The sequence below is a fragment of the Parasteatoda tepidariorum genome, chromosome 12, assembly GCF_982258835.1.
Source record: "Parasteatoda tepidariorum strain Cologne lab strain chromosome 12, Ptep-v5.0, whole genome shotgun sequence".
Taxonomy (NCBI): Eukaryota; Metazoa; Arthropoda; class Arachnida; order Araneae; family Theridiidae; genus Parasteatoda; species Parasteatoda tepidariorum.
In genome coordinates this window covers 21,388,209-21,409,201 of record NC_141766.1, presented here as the reverse complement: position 1 = coordinate 21,409,201, position 20,993 = coordinate 21,388,209, and the positions used below count along the sequence as shown (strand labels likewise).

The 20,993-nt window shown below is 28.1% G+C and overlaps 1 protein-coding gene and 3 non-coding genes across 5 annotated transcripts in view; 1 reads left to right on the top strand and 3 right to left on the bottom strand.

The window, feature by feature from the left end:
- The window catches only part of LOC107440641 (uncharacterized), a 168,669-nt gene that overhangs the window by 113,396 nt on the left and 34,280 nt on the right, over nucleotides 1-20,993 (top strand). For both annotated transcript variants that reach the window (XM_087155637.1, XM_087155636.1), the window contains exons 14-25: nucleotides 570-620; nucleotides 2,015-2,068; nucleotides 3,169-3,222; nucleotides 4,662-4,715; nucleotides 7,971-8,027; nucleotides 9,868-9,921; nucleotides 10,334-10,387; nucleotides 11,365-11,418; nucleotides 14,607-14,660; nucleotides 17,446-17,499; nucleotides 17,627-17,680; nucleotides 18,975-19,028. In XM_087155637.1, coding sequence (XP_087011763.1) covers nucleotides 570-620; nucleotides 2,015-2,068; nucleotides 3,169-3,222; nucleotides 4,662-4,715; nucleotides 7,971-8,027; nucleotides 9,868-9,921; nucleotides 10,334-10,387; nucleotides 11,365-11,418; nucleotides 14,607-14,660; nucleotides 17,446-17,499; nucleotides 17,627-17,680; nucleotides 18,975-19,028 — 648 coding nt within the window. The remainder of the gene's footprint in view (nucleotides 1-569; nucleotides 621-2,014; nucleotides 2,069-3,168; nucleotides 3,223-4,661; nucleotides 4,716-7,970; nucleotides 8,028-9,867; nucleotides 9,922-10,333; nucleotides 10,388-11,364; nucleotides 11,419-14,606; nucleotides 14,661-17,445; nucleotides 17,500-17,626; nucleotides 17,681-18,974; nucleotides 19,029-20,993) is intronic.
- On the bottom strand, nucleotides 16,267-16,340 carry TRNAT-AGU (transfer RNA threonine (anticodon AGU)). Its single transcript has one exon. It is a non-coding gene; the product is annotated as a tRNA-Thr (tRNA).
- TRNAT-AGU (transfer RNA threonine (anticodon AGU)) lies at nucleotides 16,672-16,745 on the bottom strand. The gene has a single exon. It is a non-coding gene; the product is annotated as a tRNA-Thr (tRNA).
- Nucleotides 17,077-17,150, bottom strand: TRNAT-AGU (transfer RNA threonine (anticodon AGU)). The gene has a single exon. It is a non-coding gene; the product is annotated as a tRNA-Thr (tRNA).

The following is a 20,993-nucleotide window of genomic DNA, read 5'->3' as shown; positions in this document are numbered from 1 at the left end:
GCACAACACTCCAAAAATACTGATATCAACAACAAAATTATATTATCCTTTATATAATTATATTGTCCATGATCCTTAGAATATTGTCCTTTAAGTATAGCCATTTTAGGTTCCTTCTTTAACTATAAATTTCCTCTCTAAAAAAGGAATTACGTCCCCGTGCATTACCTCCTTATGTACGTCATATTGAATTACCTCCCTATACCAGCCCAACTCTCTAAAAATACTGATATCAACAACAAAGTTATTGAAATTAACAAATTATCAACGTTTTTAAGTTACTAATATCCTTTTAAATGTATCAGAGCACGAAAAGAAGATTATAAAATCAGAATATTGTTCCTAAGTGTTGCAATAACGTCCGACTAATATGAAAATAATGCCTTAGGGTTCATGTTGGAATGAAAATGATAAAAATAATAATTTTTGAAGTTAGTCTTTAAAAATCACGTAGTTTTACACAATAATACTTGTAAATTTTAAATCAAAACATTTGAATGCTATGATAAAATAGAATATTTGGAATCAAATTATATTTATATCAAATAATATTTTACTCTTTTTTTTAGGGTGAGGCGGTTCCTGGACCACCTGGCGAACCTGGTCCTCCTGGACCGCAGGTATGAATTAACTTTATTCCATTATTTTATCTAGTCTAAGTGCCTTTAGATTTATGAGAGTTCCAATTAGCGCGTTTAGATCATCATTTGTGGAAATAAATCATCATGGTATTCAACGCTCTGTCATGCAGATTGCTTAACTCGTTCTCTTAAGTGAATAAAATGAAGATACGATTATGCTTGGTAATTTAAGGCGACTGTGAACCATTTAAGAAATTCGTGACTAAAACTTGCATTCATAAATTACAATTCACAAATATTAATCATTGCATAAATTAATAAAACGTGTATTTTTAATTTAGTAGTTTATAAACTAAACCTATTTTAGATTTCTATCTATATGAAATATTTTTTTGTAAATAAGACAATGAATTGTTATTAAGCAGTTATGCAGAGAAAGCAAACTGAGTTTTGTTGTAATGGGTATTAAAATAGTATAAAGCCTCGAAATTTGCTAACTTTTTGAATGAAAATTTTCTATTAACTAAAAAACTACTAAATTAAAAGTTTCTAAACTTTCAATTTAGTAGTTCATAAACTGAAATTATGTTGGATTTCCTTCGAATAGTAAATAGATGTTTTTGAATAATTGGCAAAGAGAATGACCCGTTATTAAACAGTTATGTAGAAAAAGTAAATTGTGTTTTTTTTTGGTGCATTAAAATAGGATATAAGTTACTAAACTTTAATTTAATAGTTTATAAACTGAAATTCACTAATATAAATTCTTAGCAACTTAAAAATTCTCTAATATAAATTTTATGCAAATACTATATTTATACAAATACTAGTTGACTTTATACAAATAATATTACCTAATTCGGGTGTGGAAATTTCAAATATAAAATTAGTTTTGTTCGAAATGCTACAGATTCTTTTTTCAAAACGATATTTTTATTTTATGAAGAACGTATTGGTTTATTTACCTATAAATATACTTGTCTGCTTTGAAAATAACACTTAAGACAAAAAACATATGATCTTAACGTATTGCATCACAAACTGAAATGTATTATAGCTTTCCTCCTACCACTCCTTACGTAATAGAGAAGAGGGGTAACTTATTATTCACTCGATGGAATTTTAAAGAAAATGCTTGGTTGGAAATATGCTATTAAATTGCATAAAAACTTTAGCTTGTAGAGAGAAACCGGTTGCATATTTGAAATCAGCGACGCATAAATATCCAAGATCCTTTCCAAAATCTCATGCAACGGGGGAAAAATTGTTTTCAAGTGTAATTTATAAATTGTAAAATGATGTTGATTTTTATCAAATCAAAATGACTTAAATTCCTCTCATATATGCATATAAAGCCAGTAGACATCATTATCGTTATTATTATTGTACTCTGTATCGATGTAGTTTTAAGCGGATTCATGTTATATTTTCAGGGAGAACAAGGCTTGCAAGGAATTCCTGGAGTGTATGGCTTAGCTGGGCAAAAGGTAAAACTATATCTGTGACTTATTTGAATTTTTTTTTTTTTTATAGTTTTGCAAAATAGTATGTAATTGTCATATTTTGATCAGTGAAAGGAAAGAAAATCAAATTTTGAAGTAACAGTTATGGGAATTGTTAATCAAATCACTGTAACGAAAAACATGAAACTAAACTACTTACTGCAGTATTTTAAACAAACTTTAAAAAAGTATTAAAAAATTTAAAAAAATTTATTGGTTCTTCTTGAAAATTGCAGCAGATATAGATAGCTATTTTCTGTAAATGAATTCTCTTAAGCTAAAAATAAATATTTATTCTTAAACTATCAATGTAATTTTTTTAAAATACTCTGAAGCTCTTATGAAATAAAATTTTAACCAATGTTTTTGTACACCGTGGTTCATAAATATTAGGAAAGTTGTGTGCGTGTTTTTTTTAATAAAAAAAAACGAGCGATAAATTGTTTAAACATTATATTGGTTGCAATACAAACAATCCCTTGTTATGATACACTTAAAAACACAATGTTTCTTAGTCCTCATAATTACAGTTAATTAATTAAATATATTTCAAATATTTGTTACACATATTGGTTCAGAAATAGAAGGGCACAATTACTACTAATTCAAATGTCAAAAATAGTAATTAATTTTCAGTAGAAGATTTAAATTTCTTACTCTAAAACTACCATTGAAATTCATTTAGAAGAGCAAAAAAAAATTTTCATCTGCACATAAGTTTTAAGAAGCGATGTAAAACGTGGTAAAGGTTTGTTAATTCGAAATATTTCTGCGAAGATAAGAAGATTTGCAGATGATGTTTAACCATTTGTAGCATAATTTTTATTAAACAAACTTTTCATATTATTATCCTTATTTTATATTAATTTAGGTCAAAATATGTAAAAATTATTATATTTAGCAATTTAATAATTTATGGTTATAAAATAGAGCATGATACATCGGTTTTTTTTCTGCATTAGAGGTAAATTTCTAAAAACACGGTTCACTTTTGAACAATAATGATTCAAATTTGAAAGATAAAGTCTAAGAGGAATGGTTATTTATCACTGAAATTTCTTGACATTTTTTATGGTCTATTTTAGGGTGAAACTGGAGGAAGAGGAGACAGAGGGATACCAGGACGTAGAGGTCTGCCTGTAGGTAACTGGTTCTTACTCCCTGGTTTTAATATTTTTTATTTGTTGCATGAATATCAATGAATGCAATAAAGGCTCTGCTACAGATACTATTTTGGGGAAATATAATCTAAACATTCGGTATTTATTGTATTATATGCCTTACATTTGACTTTAAGGGATAAAATATATTCTTCTTAAAAAATAGTTTGATTATCTGCTTCAAAACTCGTTATGCATTAACTTACAAAATTAGAACAAGTCTTTCTATAGAGTAATCTACTGAAAAAATATATTTTATTATATAATTACGCAAGAAATTATTTTTCTTCTAATAGTAAAGAATGAAGAAAGTAATAAAATGTAGCATCTGCATATTAGTATCATCAATTCAGATCAATGTTTTAAGAAAGAGAATGGTTTTATTAGTTAGAATTCCTTTTTAATATACTTCTAGAGGGATTTGTATGAATATAGTTTTTATTTTTTAAAAATTTACATGTGATGTATTCTTGTGTATTCGAAAAAAATAAAACTGGATAAATTAATAGGTTTACTGCATATTAGTATCTCAGTTAACAGCGCAAGTCTATGGTCAATTTTGAGGCGTATAAAGAGCTTTTGTAAAATAATAATATATATATATATATTTGCAAATCAACTTTTCTAATTTCGGATTAGGCGTTGTCACGAAACTAAGACAATACGGAATTTGTTCGATCATTAGTTAGGAGATGGTACAAAAATTTCTTTACAAAATGATAAGATGCATGTAAATTGCCGAAATTATAATAATAATAATAAGTATTAGGTCCTATAAGCAGTAAAGGCGAAATAACATTCGATGACTTTAAACCTATAAATATTGTAATGAAAGGGAAAAAAAACAAGACAGTGTAAAGTTATTTTGTACTATAATTTCCTTCACTTATACCAAATTATACTCTGAGTCTCTATCAAGCTGTTCCTCGAAATAAAAGACAATGAAAATGCAATATCCGAAAGCACTCTTTTTTGTGGATATAATCGTGTGAGCTGATGACAAGATTATATCTCTTCCTTCTTTTGTTTTCCGGCTTTTTAATTTTTTTAAAAATAATTTTTAAAAAGCATTTTATTTACTAATAAGTTTTCTTCTTTTCTTCGTTAATTTTCTTTTATTCCTTCTTGTATTTATTGTGTTATATATATATATATATATATATATATATATATATATATATATATATATATATATATATATATATATATATATATATATAAATAGAGAGGGGGGGAAGGTAGATTGCATCAATTTTCTTTTCTTCTATGAATAAGGTTACACGTAAGTTATACAATATGCTTAAATAGCATAGTGCTATTTTTTTAAAAAAAAATAGAAACTTTGCTAATAAAGAAAAAAAATCTTTATAATCAAATAGCTGAATACCTGATTTTAATATTGTTCATTTAATTTTCAGGGAATAAAAGGTGAACCTGGAATTGTCGGAAAACCTGGTCTACCAGGTCCACCAGTAAGTATACTCCTCATTATCTTAATTAGATTACACTGCTTTTAAGGACCACTTTATGTATATCGGGTGTACTAAAAGAATGACCCATCATTTATAAGCAAACGAAATAAAGCGATAAATGATACACACGATTTGATGAGCTCTGCTCCGAGAAATTTATTTTCATTATGTTTTGAAATTAGTTACTCAGTTGTTCAGCAGATGGCTGTCTAATGTAAAACAATGTTTTCAGGATCATGACTTTTAAGATTTCTGTATCACCGATACCCCTTTGAAGCAGTAAAAACATGTCCTTATTAATAATGTTAAACTATAATAATATTTGTTGATAGGATATCCAAAATTAAAATCGCAATTACATATCTACGCTCTCATTTCAACACTCGTTAATAAATTTTTATACAAATTCCATGACATTATCTTAAATATCAACTCTTTAAGTAGTTATTAATAACAGTCTAAAGGGTTAATATGATATAAAATATGCTTCACTAAAAAAAAAAAGCTTTTGAGAATTGTATGCTTCTATTGATGGATATAAAAAATGTTTATGAGAAAAAACTAGACAATGAAGGATCGCGATATGAAGGAATTGCGACAAGTAAATGAAAATTACATTTCATCACTTGTTGATTTATTCTTGCGTGTCGACTTCACAAAAATCACCTGTCTATAATCTTAACATAATGTTGGTTATTACGTTGTAATCATGTAATCTAAAAGAGGTATTTTTCTCCGATGGAAGTAATTATTTTTTTCTTTTGCTGTGTGGTCAATATTTTGTTTATATTTGAATTGCCTGAGGAAAATCCTCAATAATTGAGTAATAAATAAAATTGTCGTTGTTCCTAATTTTTTTAATTTTATTTTGAATATTGTTTCAATAACGGTTAATAACTTAATTTCTGTGCCATTTTAATTCAAGTACTTTAAATTTTGCTTAATTGTGCATTTTCTCGAAGTTTAGTCTGTTCTTCGAATGCTGTATTGCATTCGATATACATTTGCTCTAAGTTTAGTCTGTTCTTCAAATGCTGTGAAGTAAATGCTGCGACACCTTGTGATGCTGTAATGTTTAGTCTGTTCTTCGAATGCTGTCACACGATCTAGATCAGGGATGGCGAACCAATGGCACGCGTGCCATTTATGGCACGCGACACAATATTTTGGGCACACAACCGATCACAATTGTTATTGCACTATGAATTATTATTACACAAATGCTATTACACTATGAAGCATATGTAACAAATAAATTAAAATTCACAAAAACAAACAAAATAATAAACAATTATTAATAAAAAAAATAACAATTAATGCTAAAAAACAATTAATAACTATAAAAAACAATTTAACAATAAATAACTAGCAAAAAAAAAATGAACAGTCCTGCTTAAACTAATATCTTACTACCTAATATAAGTTATTTGCCATCTAATCTGCAACAACGGAAGTCACACTGATGTTACTTTAAGTTGAATTACGCGTATAACTGAGACATTGCAAAATGTTTTTTTTTTCAATGCAAATAAAGAGTTTTGAGTTGATAGTATTTAGTATTATTATTTTTCCAATAATCATGAAGTCAAAATTATTTGACGGCACGTCTGTGACTTCATTAAACAATTTTTAGAAAAAAATGGCTCGTTGGTGTATAAAGGTTCGCCACCCCTGATCTAGATATTTTCGGCAAATAATATGCTGTTTTTATTCTATTATGGGCTTGTAATAATTACATTGGAAAACAAACTTTTTGTTGTATTTATACAAATTCTTTATCTTATTTGAATTTCTGATCTTCTGGGTATTTCAAATTTGAAATTAGTTTTTCTCCTGACACCACAGTTTTTTTTAATGACATTTCAATCTCATTTTTTGTCGAAATATACAAGTTTAAAAACTTTGTGTATATAACAGAAGGTCGCGTAAATGTTGCTACAATGCTCTAGGGTAGTTAAGGCACATCACCAGGATTAAAATTGCACTGGAAAACTTGACCGGAATGTCGTTGTACGCGACTAGTTGCGTTTCCTATCATGACCCGATCAGAAGCTAATGATTCATAATAGGAAAGCACCCCTAGCAACGTATGACGACATGCAATTTCAATTCTAATTTTATGTCCTAACTCCTTGATGTTTGTCGCATCATTTATGCAGCCCTCTGTTATGTATATAATGTTTTTAAACTTGTTCACTTCGACAAAAAAATATACTATTTTTTAAAGGAAAAACAGTATCTTAGAGAGAGAAACCGATCGCAAATTTAGATCAGAGCGAAAGTATCTAAAATCTGTTGAAAAATCTCAAGGCAAAGGAGAAAAAATAAATGCACTCCAGTGCTTTTTATGATTGTACAGTGTTGTCCATTTTTAACCAGCTCCTTCGATGATAATTATAAATATATAAATTATAAAAAAGCCATCATTTTGTGAAAAAGGAAAAGCGTAACATAAGTGAAAATTGTTAGTAAGAGTTGAAAAATTACCCTTACACTGTATTGCTACGATATGCGGAAATTTTAGGCTGTTTTATAGGATGTTTAAAACCATAAAGTAATTTCTAAAAAGTAAAGCAAGTATAGAAAATAATCGTTAAACGACAGGAGAAGAAGTAAAATTATATTACGGAACGCAAAATTGCATGGCAGAAATCAGAATTTCAATTGACGGTTTTAATCCGTTAGTGATTCGAGTGAAAAATGGAGAAAAACCGTTTTTGCCACAAAACGGCTTTAAACCGTTAAATATACGGAGACATTTCGAAAAAAAACCAACAACATGAACTTCTTACAGTGTGTTAGTTTGATTAATAATTTATAGAATTCATATGTAACCTTTCATCAGGTCATGAAAAATCACTCGTATTTCCGAGATCCATTATTGCAAAATGCTAATTTTTAATAATGTAATTATTAAAAATCATATTGTAATTATTCAAAGGTTAATACAATCGCAATATTTAAAAGCCATTTTTCAAGCAATAAAAATGTAGTTGAAAGAACGCAAAGAACTAAAACTCCCAAAATTTCTTAATTTTTCTAAATAAAATGTGGAAAAATGATTTGTTTTGACTGGCTTACATGGTCATTAACATTCAACTTAACTCTGAAAATAAAAAGGTCTTTATAGCCAAAATGTATAAATCACTTTAAGTGTGCCTGTTAAAAGCTCTTGAATGTCTTTATTAAAAATAATCCATCATTTCCTCAAGTTTATTACGCAATATTTACTTTTATTTTTTTTATTCTATTTAGGGTTCACCAGGAAGAGATGGACTTCCGGGAGTGTCTTCAGACGTACCGTCATTTTCTGTAAATATTTTTAATTTTCTTATTTTAAGTTAATTAAACTTTTTGCTTAAGATTACTTTAATTTTAAATAAACTAAACAAGTCTTAAATTATTTTTAAAATTTTAAACATGTTGATGTTGAAATAAATACAAACTTGTCTTTTTTTTGTAGATGTTATTTTTGGGATCATGTTATAAACATGTTGATGTTGAAATAAATATAAACTTGTCTTTTTTTTTAAAAATCTTATGTTTGGGATCTTGTTATATACAGTGCGCTAAAAAGTGAACAGATCACCCTGACTAACTTTTGATCTAATGATGTGATCTTCACTTACTAGGACTCAAACGAGGGGAGACCTTAATTTTGTTAATAAATAATATGCTAATTAATCGATATTTTAAATCAATTTAGAGAAATTAAGGGAAAGAACGTTTAAATGATATAGCATTCCAATACCTATATCTGCTATTTTATAAGACATATTTATGACTGATATGTTTCATCATTTAATAAAAATAAAAATAAAAGTGTTACTCTATAAATGTCTTATACGATCAGTGCTTACATATGCATGTGTTACCTGGACAATGACCCGTGGAGATGAAAATATGATAGCTAGATTTGAGAGAAAAATACTGCGAAGCATTTTTGGTGGAATAACTAAAAGCGGTACCTAGTTTAGAAGATCAAACACGGAACTTTACAAAGCATATAAAGAATCTGATGTCTTGATGATGTGAGCATGATGCCGGAGGGAAGAATGTCTTGGTATAGGCTTGTTGAGAAGGCCAAGGCCCATCCTGGACTGTCGTGCCAATGAGAAGATGACATCATTTATATATTTAAGTTTGACGACTTTAATTTTTTTATGATATACTTTCTCTGCCATTATCTCTCATATAACAACCTTTTAATGAACAGATTTTAGTTCCTGTTGATTTGTAATTCTGCTCCTGTTGAGAATTGCGCTTAAGTATGAGTGAAAATTTAGTTATTAAATAAACAGTTGTTCAATACGTTTTCACATCCTAAACATTTTGAATCAGAGGTTCCCATTTTGTTTCGGTTACGGAAACCTAAATGTTCGAGCTTTTCTTGGATTAACCCTAACTTTAAAAAAAGCTCATTAGAAGCTGTGAAAATGCTAGAAAAAATTAATTTAGAAATATTTATAGTGACGAATTAAATGTATTAATTATTGCATCAATAATAGTGTTATAATTAGATTTTATATTAGTCGATTGAATTCATTATTCAGCAGTGATTTTTCGCCTAGTAGTTTTTGGCGTATACGTAAATCAAATTAAATAAAATAAGCTGAATTATGGTTTTTTTTAAAAAAAATATTTTTTTAAAACTGTTAGAATGGTTAAAGAAAAATAACTCTTTATTCTTGAATTTTGTTTCTTTAGATCGAGTTTTAAAGTTCAATGAAAAATAAGATAAATAGATGAATAAGATGAAAAATAATTATGGAATGTATTTTTTTTTCAATTTCATTCTTTTTTCATAGAATAATTTCATAAAAATAACCGAAACATTAAATAAATTGGGATGATCATTTAAAGTCTTAGAAAGTAGTTATTGGTTAAAATAAAAATCCCTAAACTCATGGAACTTCTGAAGATTTTCACCGGAACCCTAGAGTTCCGCGGAACACGCTTTGGTTTACATTCATGAAATATTATTCATAATATATACGCAAACTTTTTTCTCAATCACCTCACATAACTGACACCATAATATCTTTAATTATTTAATCATCAATTCATTACGAGGTGCTTGATATGAATATTCAGTAATAATGTGCCATAATTAATTATTTACAGATAATTTATTCTTATTTGATTATTCCAGGGAGTTCAAGGTCCTCCAGGGGAACAAGGAGAGCCAGGTCCTAAAGGAAAACCGGTAAATGATGATTTTCATATTCATCAACCTTCCCTTATTGACCTTTACTCTGATTTTCATTTAAAAGTCTTTCTAATTTAAACTTGAAAATTTTCGCTCGTTAAGAATGTATATTGATTTGGTCTCTCAATGTGATTACCAATAATTAAATTACATTTTTAGAAAAAGTAAAAATAACTTTAAATCATTTCTGAAATTAAAATAATTTTTTTTTGAATTATATAAATTTCATATGATTTTAAATTGTAAGTTATATTGTAGTAAGTGTTTATAACTAGTTAAATTTGAATATTGAGTTGTGAACAAGGTCAGAACAGGCCTAGTGACCATAATTCTTAAAAATGGTTCATAAAAAAATGAATTCGATTAACATGTAAACTATGTTCATATAATCTTGCAACTATAATTCTAGGGTGAAAAGGGTTCTAGAGGAGATGCTGGATACGAAGGACCACCTGGATCGAAGGTATGCTTTAATGTATATAATTATCACACCATAATTTTTTTTTATTATGGTCATTCACTTTTTATGCTGTTTGAATAGTTTAAATTAATTATTTAAACAGACAGCGGCTAAGCATCATTTTTATAAATAGACACGTTCCTAGATGAGACATAGTTGAACTTTCTCCATTTGATTTGAAGAAAAATTAATTATACATTAATATACATATGTATGATGTTAATACATATCAGGACTCGAAAATTATATTGCCGACTTCCCCAGGGCATATAAATACTTCTATCGGGCACTTTCCCGATAGTGCATATAAATATTTTATCAGAAATACTATGAAATACTGATTAAGGACCCTAAAAATTTGATCAAAATCTCCATGATGCCGAATACGGCGAATAACAAACAAGGGAGGAGAAAAAAAATCGATTATACTAAATAATATCTAAATGTTCTGGAATTAATTGCATGAGTAAGAACTTAGTATACAGAGTTAGCTAATTCTTTTTTATTCGTCTAGTTATTCTTAAATTTATCAACCCCTTCTAATGTAATAAAATAATTATATAATAAAGTAATTAAATAGTAAAATAAATATATAATAAAATAATTATGTAATAAAATAATTGAATAATAAAATAAATATATAATAAAGTAAATATATAATAAAATAATTATACAATAAAATAATTATATAATAAAATAATTATATAATAAAATAATTAATATAAAAGTGTATAGTATGGTTTATATATAACTTGTGGAAGTGCATGCTTTTGCCGATTATACTATTTCGTTAAAACTAATGCTTTACATTTACTCTATAAATTCTTATTCGTGGTTAATAATAATACTAGTTAATATACGTCTGATTTAAGTATACTAATATTGAAATAACAGTATTAATACGTATTAAGGCCTTTTTCTTCTTAGGTGATATTTTGAGGTGATTTTAGATGATAGAGATATATTTATTATTTTTTTAGGGTGATAAAGGAGACAGAGGAGACGCTGGTTATTCTGGAGGTGATGGTCAAAAAGTAAGACATAAAATTAATTTCACTATTTAAATACTTCTTATTTATGAACTAGTTATGATCAATTTGGTGTTTTTTTTTAAAAAACAATTTGGATTATCATATAAATTATTGAGATCACTGTTTCAAAGGTAAGTTGTGGAGGTTCTTTAGCGGCAAAAGCTAGACTGCAAAAATTTAGAGTATGGAAGAAATTTCTGAAGTGATTTCAATTTGAAATAAAAAATAATATTTAAAAATCTGTTTATTGTGAAAGTTTTATAATGTCGGTTGATATTTTCTATTTTTCTATAATTATCGAATCGTTGCTATCGTTGAATCATTTATTTTTGTTGATTGGTTTTCAAATAGTTTAGTTTTTCAAGTTTAATAAAGTATTCAGAACATTTAACATGGAACAACTGTTGTCAATAACTACAAAATAATATGTGTGGTCTAACGTAAGAGCTGACTCAATTATAAAAACATTCCACGATTTAAATTAATGGAAATTGATTTCCACTAATATGTGATATGAAGTTACAAAAATTAATATCATTTTTTTTATTGATGGATTTAAAATGCAAGAACTTTAAATTTATCAAAATGTTTTGGCAGCATAAAATTTTTCTGTAATGTTTTTTCCCTTGTATTATTTAAAATATCATTTTAATATTTTATCAAGGTATCCCATTGCTATTAATATACTAAATACTGAAAGTTTTCTTTCGCAATTCCATTGCATTGAAGTTATATACGGTATTCCTAATTTGTCACAAAGCTATGGCTGCTTAAGATTCTTGTTAATACTTTTGCATGATTTGCTTACATAACTATAATATATATGGTGTGATTTGATATTCCATTGCATTGTGGGTTTGCACAGTATTTCATTACTATAGAAATAGTGTGGTTTGATATTCCATAGCATTAAAGGTTTGATTAGTATTCTCTAACTTAATGCTGAAAATTCTGTTTGAAACTTTCAGAACTTTATTCTAGAACATGGATCTTGTGTACTTAACTTCATTAAAAATGGAGATAATAAATTGGATATAGATCGAAAAATTACCCTTATTAGATATAATAACTATATAAATTCTCAGAAATTTTTTTTGCACATTGATTCACATAATCAGTGATTTGAACCATTAGGAGTACAGAGATTTGCGGAATCGTGCGGAAAATTTACACGAACTGTACAGCATTAAACCGGATAAATTTTCCGCAACTTTAGTAAAATGTTGCTCTAAAACACGTTTCCGTACAGATGGAAGGAGATTTTTGTATAATCAAGTTCAAGAAAGATTCATTTTCTAGATAATATGGTTCAACTCAGTATCTTATCAAGGCTGATGCGAATTTGAATGATATTGAGGTTTCAACACGGTTCAGTCCAAAATTTTCTAACAGTGTACGAATGCACTATCTTCTTCAGCATTACTTGTAACCTTGAATGGTTGTTTAGTTTTTAACTACCTCGATATGTCTACTGTATAAGGTTACTTAGTTTCGGAAGTATCTTGCTTAATTAATAGAAACTAAAATAAGGAATAATTGTAACATCCGCCAAGAACTTTTTTCATTTGAGTTACTGCATCAAAATGTGGGTAAAAGATGCTCTAGAAATTAGCAAAAAATGTAACCCTTAAAAAAAGAGTTAAAGAGGAAGGCATTGGGCTTTTTAAGTGAAAGAGTGTGAAGTTATTTAGCTACTTAATTCTCTTAAAAGTAACTAAGCGTAGTCCTACAATGACCTTAATGAGGTGTCATTAAGAAACGGGTAATGTCACTATACTAATAAGGTTCTAAAAAAGAAACTTTGTTCATTTTATAATGAATATTTGCAGATAAAAAAAGGGTTAAACTCACACGTGTGATATTTCTTAAAGTCACGTCTGTTACATATTTCTAATAAAGCCAGGCCATTATTACATCATTACATTAAATTCTAAAATTAGTGAATTTTGCATGAAAAATGACTTTTTTGTATAATAATGGAAATTTATAGGATTAAAAATTTTTTAATTACTAAACCAATCTGCTTAAGCCAACTTCATCTCGAACTTTTTGAAAAGCCCTACAAATATTAAATAATACTAATGTAAATTGGTTTTATTTTCTTAATGATTTTATAAATTTAATATTTTTTTATTGATTTTTATGAACTTCTTTTCCTATTATAGATTTTATAAATTAAATTCTCCAATTATTATTGTTTTTAAAGTGTTTTTTCACAAATGGTAGCATTGAGATTTTATTTTCTATTTTTACCAATTATTTTATTCAATAAAGCTAAAATCATTTATATTAAATTTTCTTGTGTATATATATGCACCGAAGAGCTATTAGATTATGACCCCCCTCCATCGATAACAATGGGCTCGCCCAGGTTTTCATGGCTTTTCATCCAGGAACAATGCTTTCATGGGACACATTAGGACCCATAATCATCATAGAACAATCCCTGAGGTCTGTAAGCTACTTGAACATAGTTGCAGACCAGGTTCACCCATTCATGGCAACAGTTTTTCCTGCGGGGGATGGTGTTTACCAACAGGATAATGCATTCGTAAGGTTCAAATCGTCATGGATGGTTGAGGAACATTTCAGTGACTTTCAAGTCTTGTCTTGGCCCCCAAATTCACCTGACCTTAATCCAATCGAGAATTTGTGGTCCTACTTGGAAAACCAAATTCGTACTGCCACGCTACCCCCTCGCAATGTGAGGGAATTGCAGGACCAGTTGGTGAACGCTTGGTACCAGATACCTCAGACTACCTATCAGCACCTTGTGGAACCAATGCCATGTCGGGTGCTAGCAGTTCTGAGGGCTAAAGATGGTCCTACTTGTTATTAGCAGGTGGTTATAATGTAATGGCTCTTCGGTGCATATATATATATACATAAAGACCGATAGAAGATTGATTCGAGTGTCTAAATCTTTTCTGATTTGCTTTCAGACTTCAAGCTCTAAAACGAAGAATAATATTTGAAAAAAACTGTTCTTAAAAAATGTTAATTCTAAACACAATATTAATTATTATTAATATGTTTTTTATAAGTTATACTAGTATGTTTTGTAACTAATACTATTTTTCAAATCTCAAAGTATACAAGTTTTACATTTTACAAAATTTATATTTAACTAATGTTGTAATTTATAAAAATAATTATGTTTTGCAAATTCAACAATTAAACTTATAATTTAGGGTGCAAAGGGAGATGAAGGCCGAACTGGAGAAAGTGGATCGCAAGGGGAGAGAGTAAGTGATTTTGATTATTTTTAATGTAGCATAAATAGTGGTGTCTAACTAGATAATGACAGTGTAACATAAATTTGATATAAAATATGAGATTTATGAAAGCTTTTCCCAAAAGCAGTCTATCTTGTTTAAAGATGAGAATTCCAATTGAAAACTTAAGTTGGTCAGAATTTAAATTATTTGAATTCAAGTTAATAAATATTTTTAAGATATTTCAACTATCACTTTTTAAGACTTTTCACCTATTAAATCTGAAGACCTTTTCAAGGCTTTTCACCATTTACTATTTTATGTTTGGTAAAGTGGATCGCCAAGTGAAAGAATTAGTTATATTGAAAATTTTTGACTATGTAGTATAAATAGTGACATATAACAAGTTAATGATTCCAAGTGTAACATAAATGTTGATATAGAATATTAAAATTTATGTAATAAAATAGCTTTTCACAAAATCAGTCCTGCTAAATTCTGCTAAATCCTGCTAATTGGAATCCTGCTAAAAACAAAGATGAGGATTGCAATTCCTAACTTATGTAGGTCAGAATTTAAGTTACTTCTGCTATTATTTTTAAGACTTAAAGACTTTTCACCTTTTACCTTTTTATATTCTCCATGGAATTTTAATCATATTTTTTTCATTAAATTTAATGGAATTTTTATAAATGATAATGAAGGTTTTAATTAGTGATAATAACACAAAAATAATTTCCGGTATTCAGTAAATTTGACAATAGCATATGAAAGTAAGAACAAAATTATTTGACTATAAGAACATTTTTGACAATTATCTATTTAAACAAAAATAAAATTTAAATTGAATTCCTAAAATTATATGGATATAAAAATTATTAACCTTTTGTCGCAGATGGGACACCAATGTCATTCAAACATATATTTTTATGACACTCTAATTACAAGTAAAAATATAATATGATATTTTTTATTAATAAAAAACAGTCTAATAGTCACTATAAAAATCTGTTAGATCATCGGAGTTATATTTGTACTAAAATGTAAAATCTAGCAAAAGTTGTTTGAAAATCCTTTTTTTCATTCATATTTAAAAAACTTATCAATAACTGATTTTGCAAATAAAAGAAATTTCAATAATAAATAACTCTTTCTTTTAAATCTAAATACTACAAATAAGTGCATATTTGAGAAAAAAAATTTCATAGAAATAAGCCTTGTTAGGACCTTTAACGTAATTAACTTGAACTTTTAATTTTACCTTTGACGTAGGAAACGACTCTGGTGTTTCATGCTTTATTTCAAAATGCTAAATATACTTTTTAAAACTTATTTTGACTTAAATTAAATGAAAAATTAAATGATAAATGTATGAAAGATATGTTTAATAAAAATTCTGTGTCAAATGATTAAAGAACAAAGGAAAACAAATTTCAGAATGCTGGTAAGAGAAAATTCCAGGGTATATAACAAAGACAATATTAGACTTAAAATAAGAATTTTTATTAAAAAACAAAATTTTTGAACAAAAAACAATTTGCGTAGAATCCATTAGAAGCATTAATTAATTTGTTACTGTGTCAAATTCTGACTTTGATGGAAATGTAAAAATCAATTAAAACACAGATTTACGAAGAGGCACCGGCGAGATTCGAACTCACGATCTCCTGTTTACTAGACAGGCGCTTTAACCAACTAAGCCACGGCGCCACGGTTTGAGTGAAAACGAATAAAAATGAATTTCTGACCAATGTGGGTTTTTAACCAGGAACCTCTTGATTCGTTTCTTATGCATTAAATTTCGTTGCTCTTGCCGTCATCTTTTTGTATGCAATGTTAAGGTTTTTGATTAAGCTTGGAGACATTGCAATGTATATAGAAAATATATAACAAAGACAATATTAGACTTAAAATAAAATTCTGAATCAAAAAACACAATTTCCGAACAAAAAACAAAATTTGCGTAGAATCCATTGGAAGCATTCATTAATTCGTTACTGTGTTAGATTTTGACTTTGATGGAAATGTAAAATTCAATAAAAGGCACCGGCGAGATTCGAACTCACGATCTCCTGTTTACTAGACAGGCGCTTTAACCAACTAAGCCACGGCGCCACGGTTTGAGTGAAAACGAATAAAAATGAATTTCTGACCAATGTGGGTTTTTAACCAGGAACCTCTTGATTCGTTTCTTATGCATTAAATTTCGTTGCTCCTGCCGTCATCTTTTTGTATGCAATGTTAAGGTTTTTGATTAAGCTTGGAGACATTGCAATGTATACAGAAAATATATAACAAAGACAATATTAGACTTAAAATAAAATTCTGTATCAAAAAACACAATTTCCGAACAAAAAACAAAATTTGTGTAGAATCCATTGGAAGCATTCATTAATTCGTTACTGTGTTAGATTTTGACTTTGATGGAAATGTAAAATTCAATAAAAGGCACCGGCGAGATTCGAACTCACGATCTCCTGTTTACTAGACAGGCGCTTTAACCAACTAAGCCACGGCGCCACGCGAAGTAGTTAAACGAATGAAAATAAATTTCTGATCAATGTAGGATTTTAACCAGGCAGCTCTTGATTAGTTTCGTGTGCATTGAAGTTCATTTTCTGTTATATTTTTCTAGTGCAAGGTTAAGTTTCCTTAAATTGCTTGGAGACATTACAATGTATACAAAAATTTACAATATTTGGACTCAAACTAAAAATAGTTTTGTTAGAAATAAAATTCTTATGCTACATTTGTTATTATTTCCTTATAACATTATGACGTGTATTGAAATACATGTAAACAATCTATTTTACAGGGATTTCCTGGTGTTCCTGGGTTAAGAGGAGAACCTGGACTTGTTGGATTTCCAGTAAGTTTCTTAAATAAGTTTTAAAATCTTAATATATATAAAATGTATTAAAATGCTCTCATGGTGCTTCGAACATCATTTATCTATGTAAACAAAACATGTAATATATTTGTTTTTGTTATACTAGGGACCAGCAGGACCTGGAGGACCACCGGGAGTATCTGGACCTCGAGGTGAAAAGGTATTTGTTCATGTATTTTAAACATGTATTGAACCATATTTTTAATTTACTTATTATCTACTTAATATATGTGCTACGATTAAAAGTAATAAATCTTGATATTATTTATAATAACTGGCAATTAATAATAATCTCATATTTTGGTAAATATGATAAATTATGTCCCATTAACCATTTATTCTTAATAATTGACAATAAAGTTTAAATTTTTAATAATTACCTTGATAATTTCCAATCAAGTCATAATTTAATTTTTAATGTAGTAATTTTTAGTGTCGTAATGTCTATGTGCTGTCATGATAAATCTGCCTTTGAGAGATTAGAAAAGTTAAAAAAAAAAAAAAAAATGGATTACGTGAAATACGGTTTTTACTTATGTTTGAATTTGAAAAATTAGTTTCACAAGTTTGATTTTATTTTTTTCATATATCATCATATCTAATGATGAATGAAAATTTTTGAAATCGTGAGTTCATAAAGTTTAATATCGATACAAAAAATTTTTGAAAATATTAGTGCATGGATTACGGCTATTATCTATAATCATTGTTTATTATTTTTAATAATCAGATTAATCGCGGTTTATCTACACTAATGTTTTTTTAAGATTAAGTGTTACTGCCTGGTGCACATTTGCTCTCTATGCCTTACACTGATTTTTTAAAGAATGAATGCCACATACACTGATGGTTATTTAGGTTAAGTGCCACTGCCTGGTATACCCTGCACTGATGTGTTTTTTTCTATGGTTAAGTGCCTTAAAAAAAAAAAAAAAAATTTAAAAAGTATAAAAAAGAAGAATTTAAACTTTTTAGCGCCAAATATTCGTACAGCAAATTAACATCGCAAATAAAGAGTGGGTGTTTTCATCCAAAGTATATCAGAAACTAACATTGTCTATCTGCTTACACGGGAAATTGCAATTATGCATCAGTCTAAGAAATCTCTTGCCAAATGATTTCAAAAGTATTAAATTGACCTTACTATAGTGGTAATTGTTAATAATAACATGCAAATGTAAGGAATTCTGATAAATTATTTATTTTAACCGACTTACTTGGTTATGACTAATAATAACTGGCCATAGATGATTGGCTATAATAATAACTCGCAGTAGAATAATAATAATTAATTAATAACATGGACTGTAACATAGATAACATTTTTTTACTGTTTTGCCGTGTTGATTAATTACATTTACCGTAACATCGATAATATCTTTTACTCTTTTGCCTTGTAGTTAAATTACATTTATCGTAACATAGATAACATCTTTTATCATTTTGTCTTATAGGGTGATCAGGGAGAACCTGGGCTTCCTGGATCAGTATCTCAAGCTGGAGACCCTGTAAGTTACCTTACTATGAAAAAAAAAATTAAAGCTTTTAGAAAGGAATTTTATTTTAAATCATGTGCCAGAATTATTAAATAACTTAGTCAACTAATAAAGATTCACTAAATTAGTCAAACAATGAATATTTATAGATGTTTGTTTGAAGAAATATTGTGAGAAAAAAAGAGTAAGCTCAATAATTTGAAAATTTTTTTTAAACCATTTAAATATATTTTTAGATATTTTTGAAACTAAATTATTCTTCATGGATTTCAAATTATGAATTAATAACTTTAAAAAAAACATACCAATCGAACAAAAGACAGCTGCTATAAAAATTGTCTCAATTATTCAAATTCGTATCCAACTTCACGTTATTCAGGGAGAAAGAAGCAGAATATTCTTATAAAAATGAAATTAATATTTAAAATAAATTTTTTTTATAATATTAGTTTAAGTTAGTTTTGCAGTTATAAAAAAGCGACAGAGGGGTTAGGATTCATATTCTTTAATAACAACAAAACAAAAAATAAACATTAGAATAACCAAAAACAAAAGAGTAGGCAACGCCATCTATTGGTTCAAAACATAAATTTTCTACATCCAGCCCACTCCAATGCATTGGTTTAGCGATGCATTCTATTACAAATAACCATACAAACGTTATACACTTACAAAAAAACAACAACATTTAATGAATATTTCAAACAAAGAATAAACAAAGCAATCAATCACTTTCTAATAAGTAAAGTCTCTCAATGGGTCTATTTACAACACTGGTTTTTAATTGGATTTGGCATGACCTTATTCTACCATCTCTGCCAGGAAAAATATCTTTTATTCGACCTAACTTCCACATTAATCTTTTAACATTATCTTCGCGTACAAGTACAACATCACCAATTTTAAAACTTACAATATTTTTGGGCATTTTATGCATCATGGCAGATCTTAATTCTAGCAAATATTCCTTTTGCCAGCGTTTCCAAAAATGTTCTATCATCATAAGCCTATGTTTCCATCTTTTTGTTAATTCTGCTTTTGAAGACTCTAATTTAGAACTGGAGGATGGTAAAACGGTTAATTGATTACCTATCAAAAAATGCGAAGGACTTAAAGGATCCGGTTCATTAATATCGTTATACATATAAGTTATTGGTCGAGAGTTAATAACACCTTCAATCTCTGTAAGTACAGTAAGTAATTGTTCAAAAGTTAATAAAGATTTATGTAATATTCGTTTTAATGCAATTTTAACCGATCTTACCAAACGCTCCCAAAAACCACCCCACCATGGAGCACCTTCGACAATAAACTTCCACTCAATTCCTTGTTTTTCTAAGTATTGTAGAAGTTCGTCATTTTTACACAATTTGAATAAATATTTAATTTCACGATCAGCAGCTTTAAAAGTTTTGGCATTATCTGAATAAATTATTTTACAAATGCCCCTGCGTCCAAAAAACCTTCTTAGAGCCTGAATGAAACTTTCAACTTTTAAACTAGACACTAACTCTAAGTGAACCCCACGAGTCACAGCACAAGTAAACAATGCAATGTAACATTTAGAACCATCCCTTAAATAAAGGGGTCCTGCAAAATCGATGCCTGTTATATTAAATGGGGGAGATTTTTCGATTCTATCAACAGGCAGATTACCTGTTACTTGCTTACCAGAAGTAACACTAAATCTTCTACAAATTTTACATCGATATATAACAGATTTCACGAATTGTCTTCCTTTCACTATCCAAAATTTACTTCTTATTAGCAATAAAGTGTCATTCACACCAGCATGCAAAACCCTTTCATGACAATCCTTAATAATTAAAGCAACAAAATAATCATTATTAGGTAATATTATTGGACACTTTTCACTGACATCTAATGAGGAATTAGCTAAACGACTTTTAATTCTCAGAATCTTATTTTCATCAAGTTTGGGATTCAACTGAAATAGTTTAGAATTAGAATTGATTT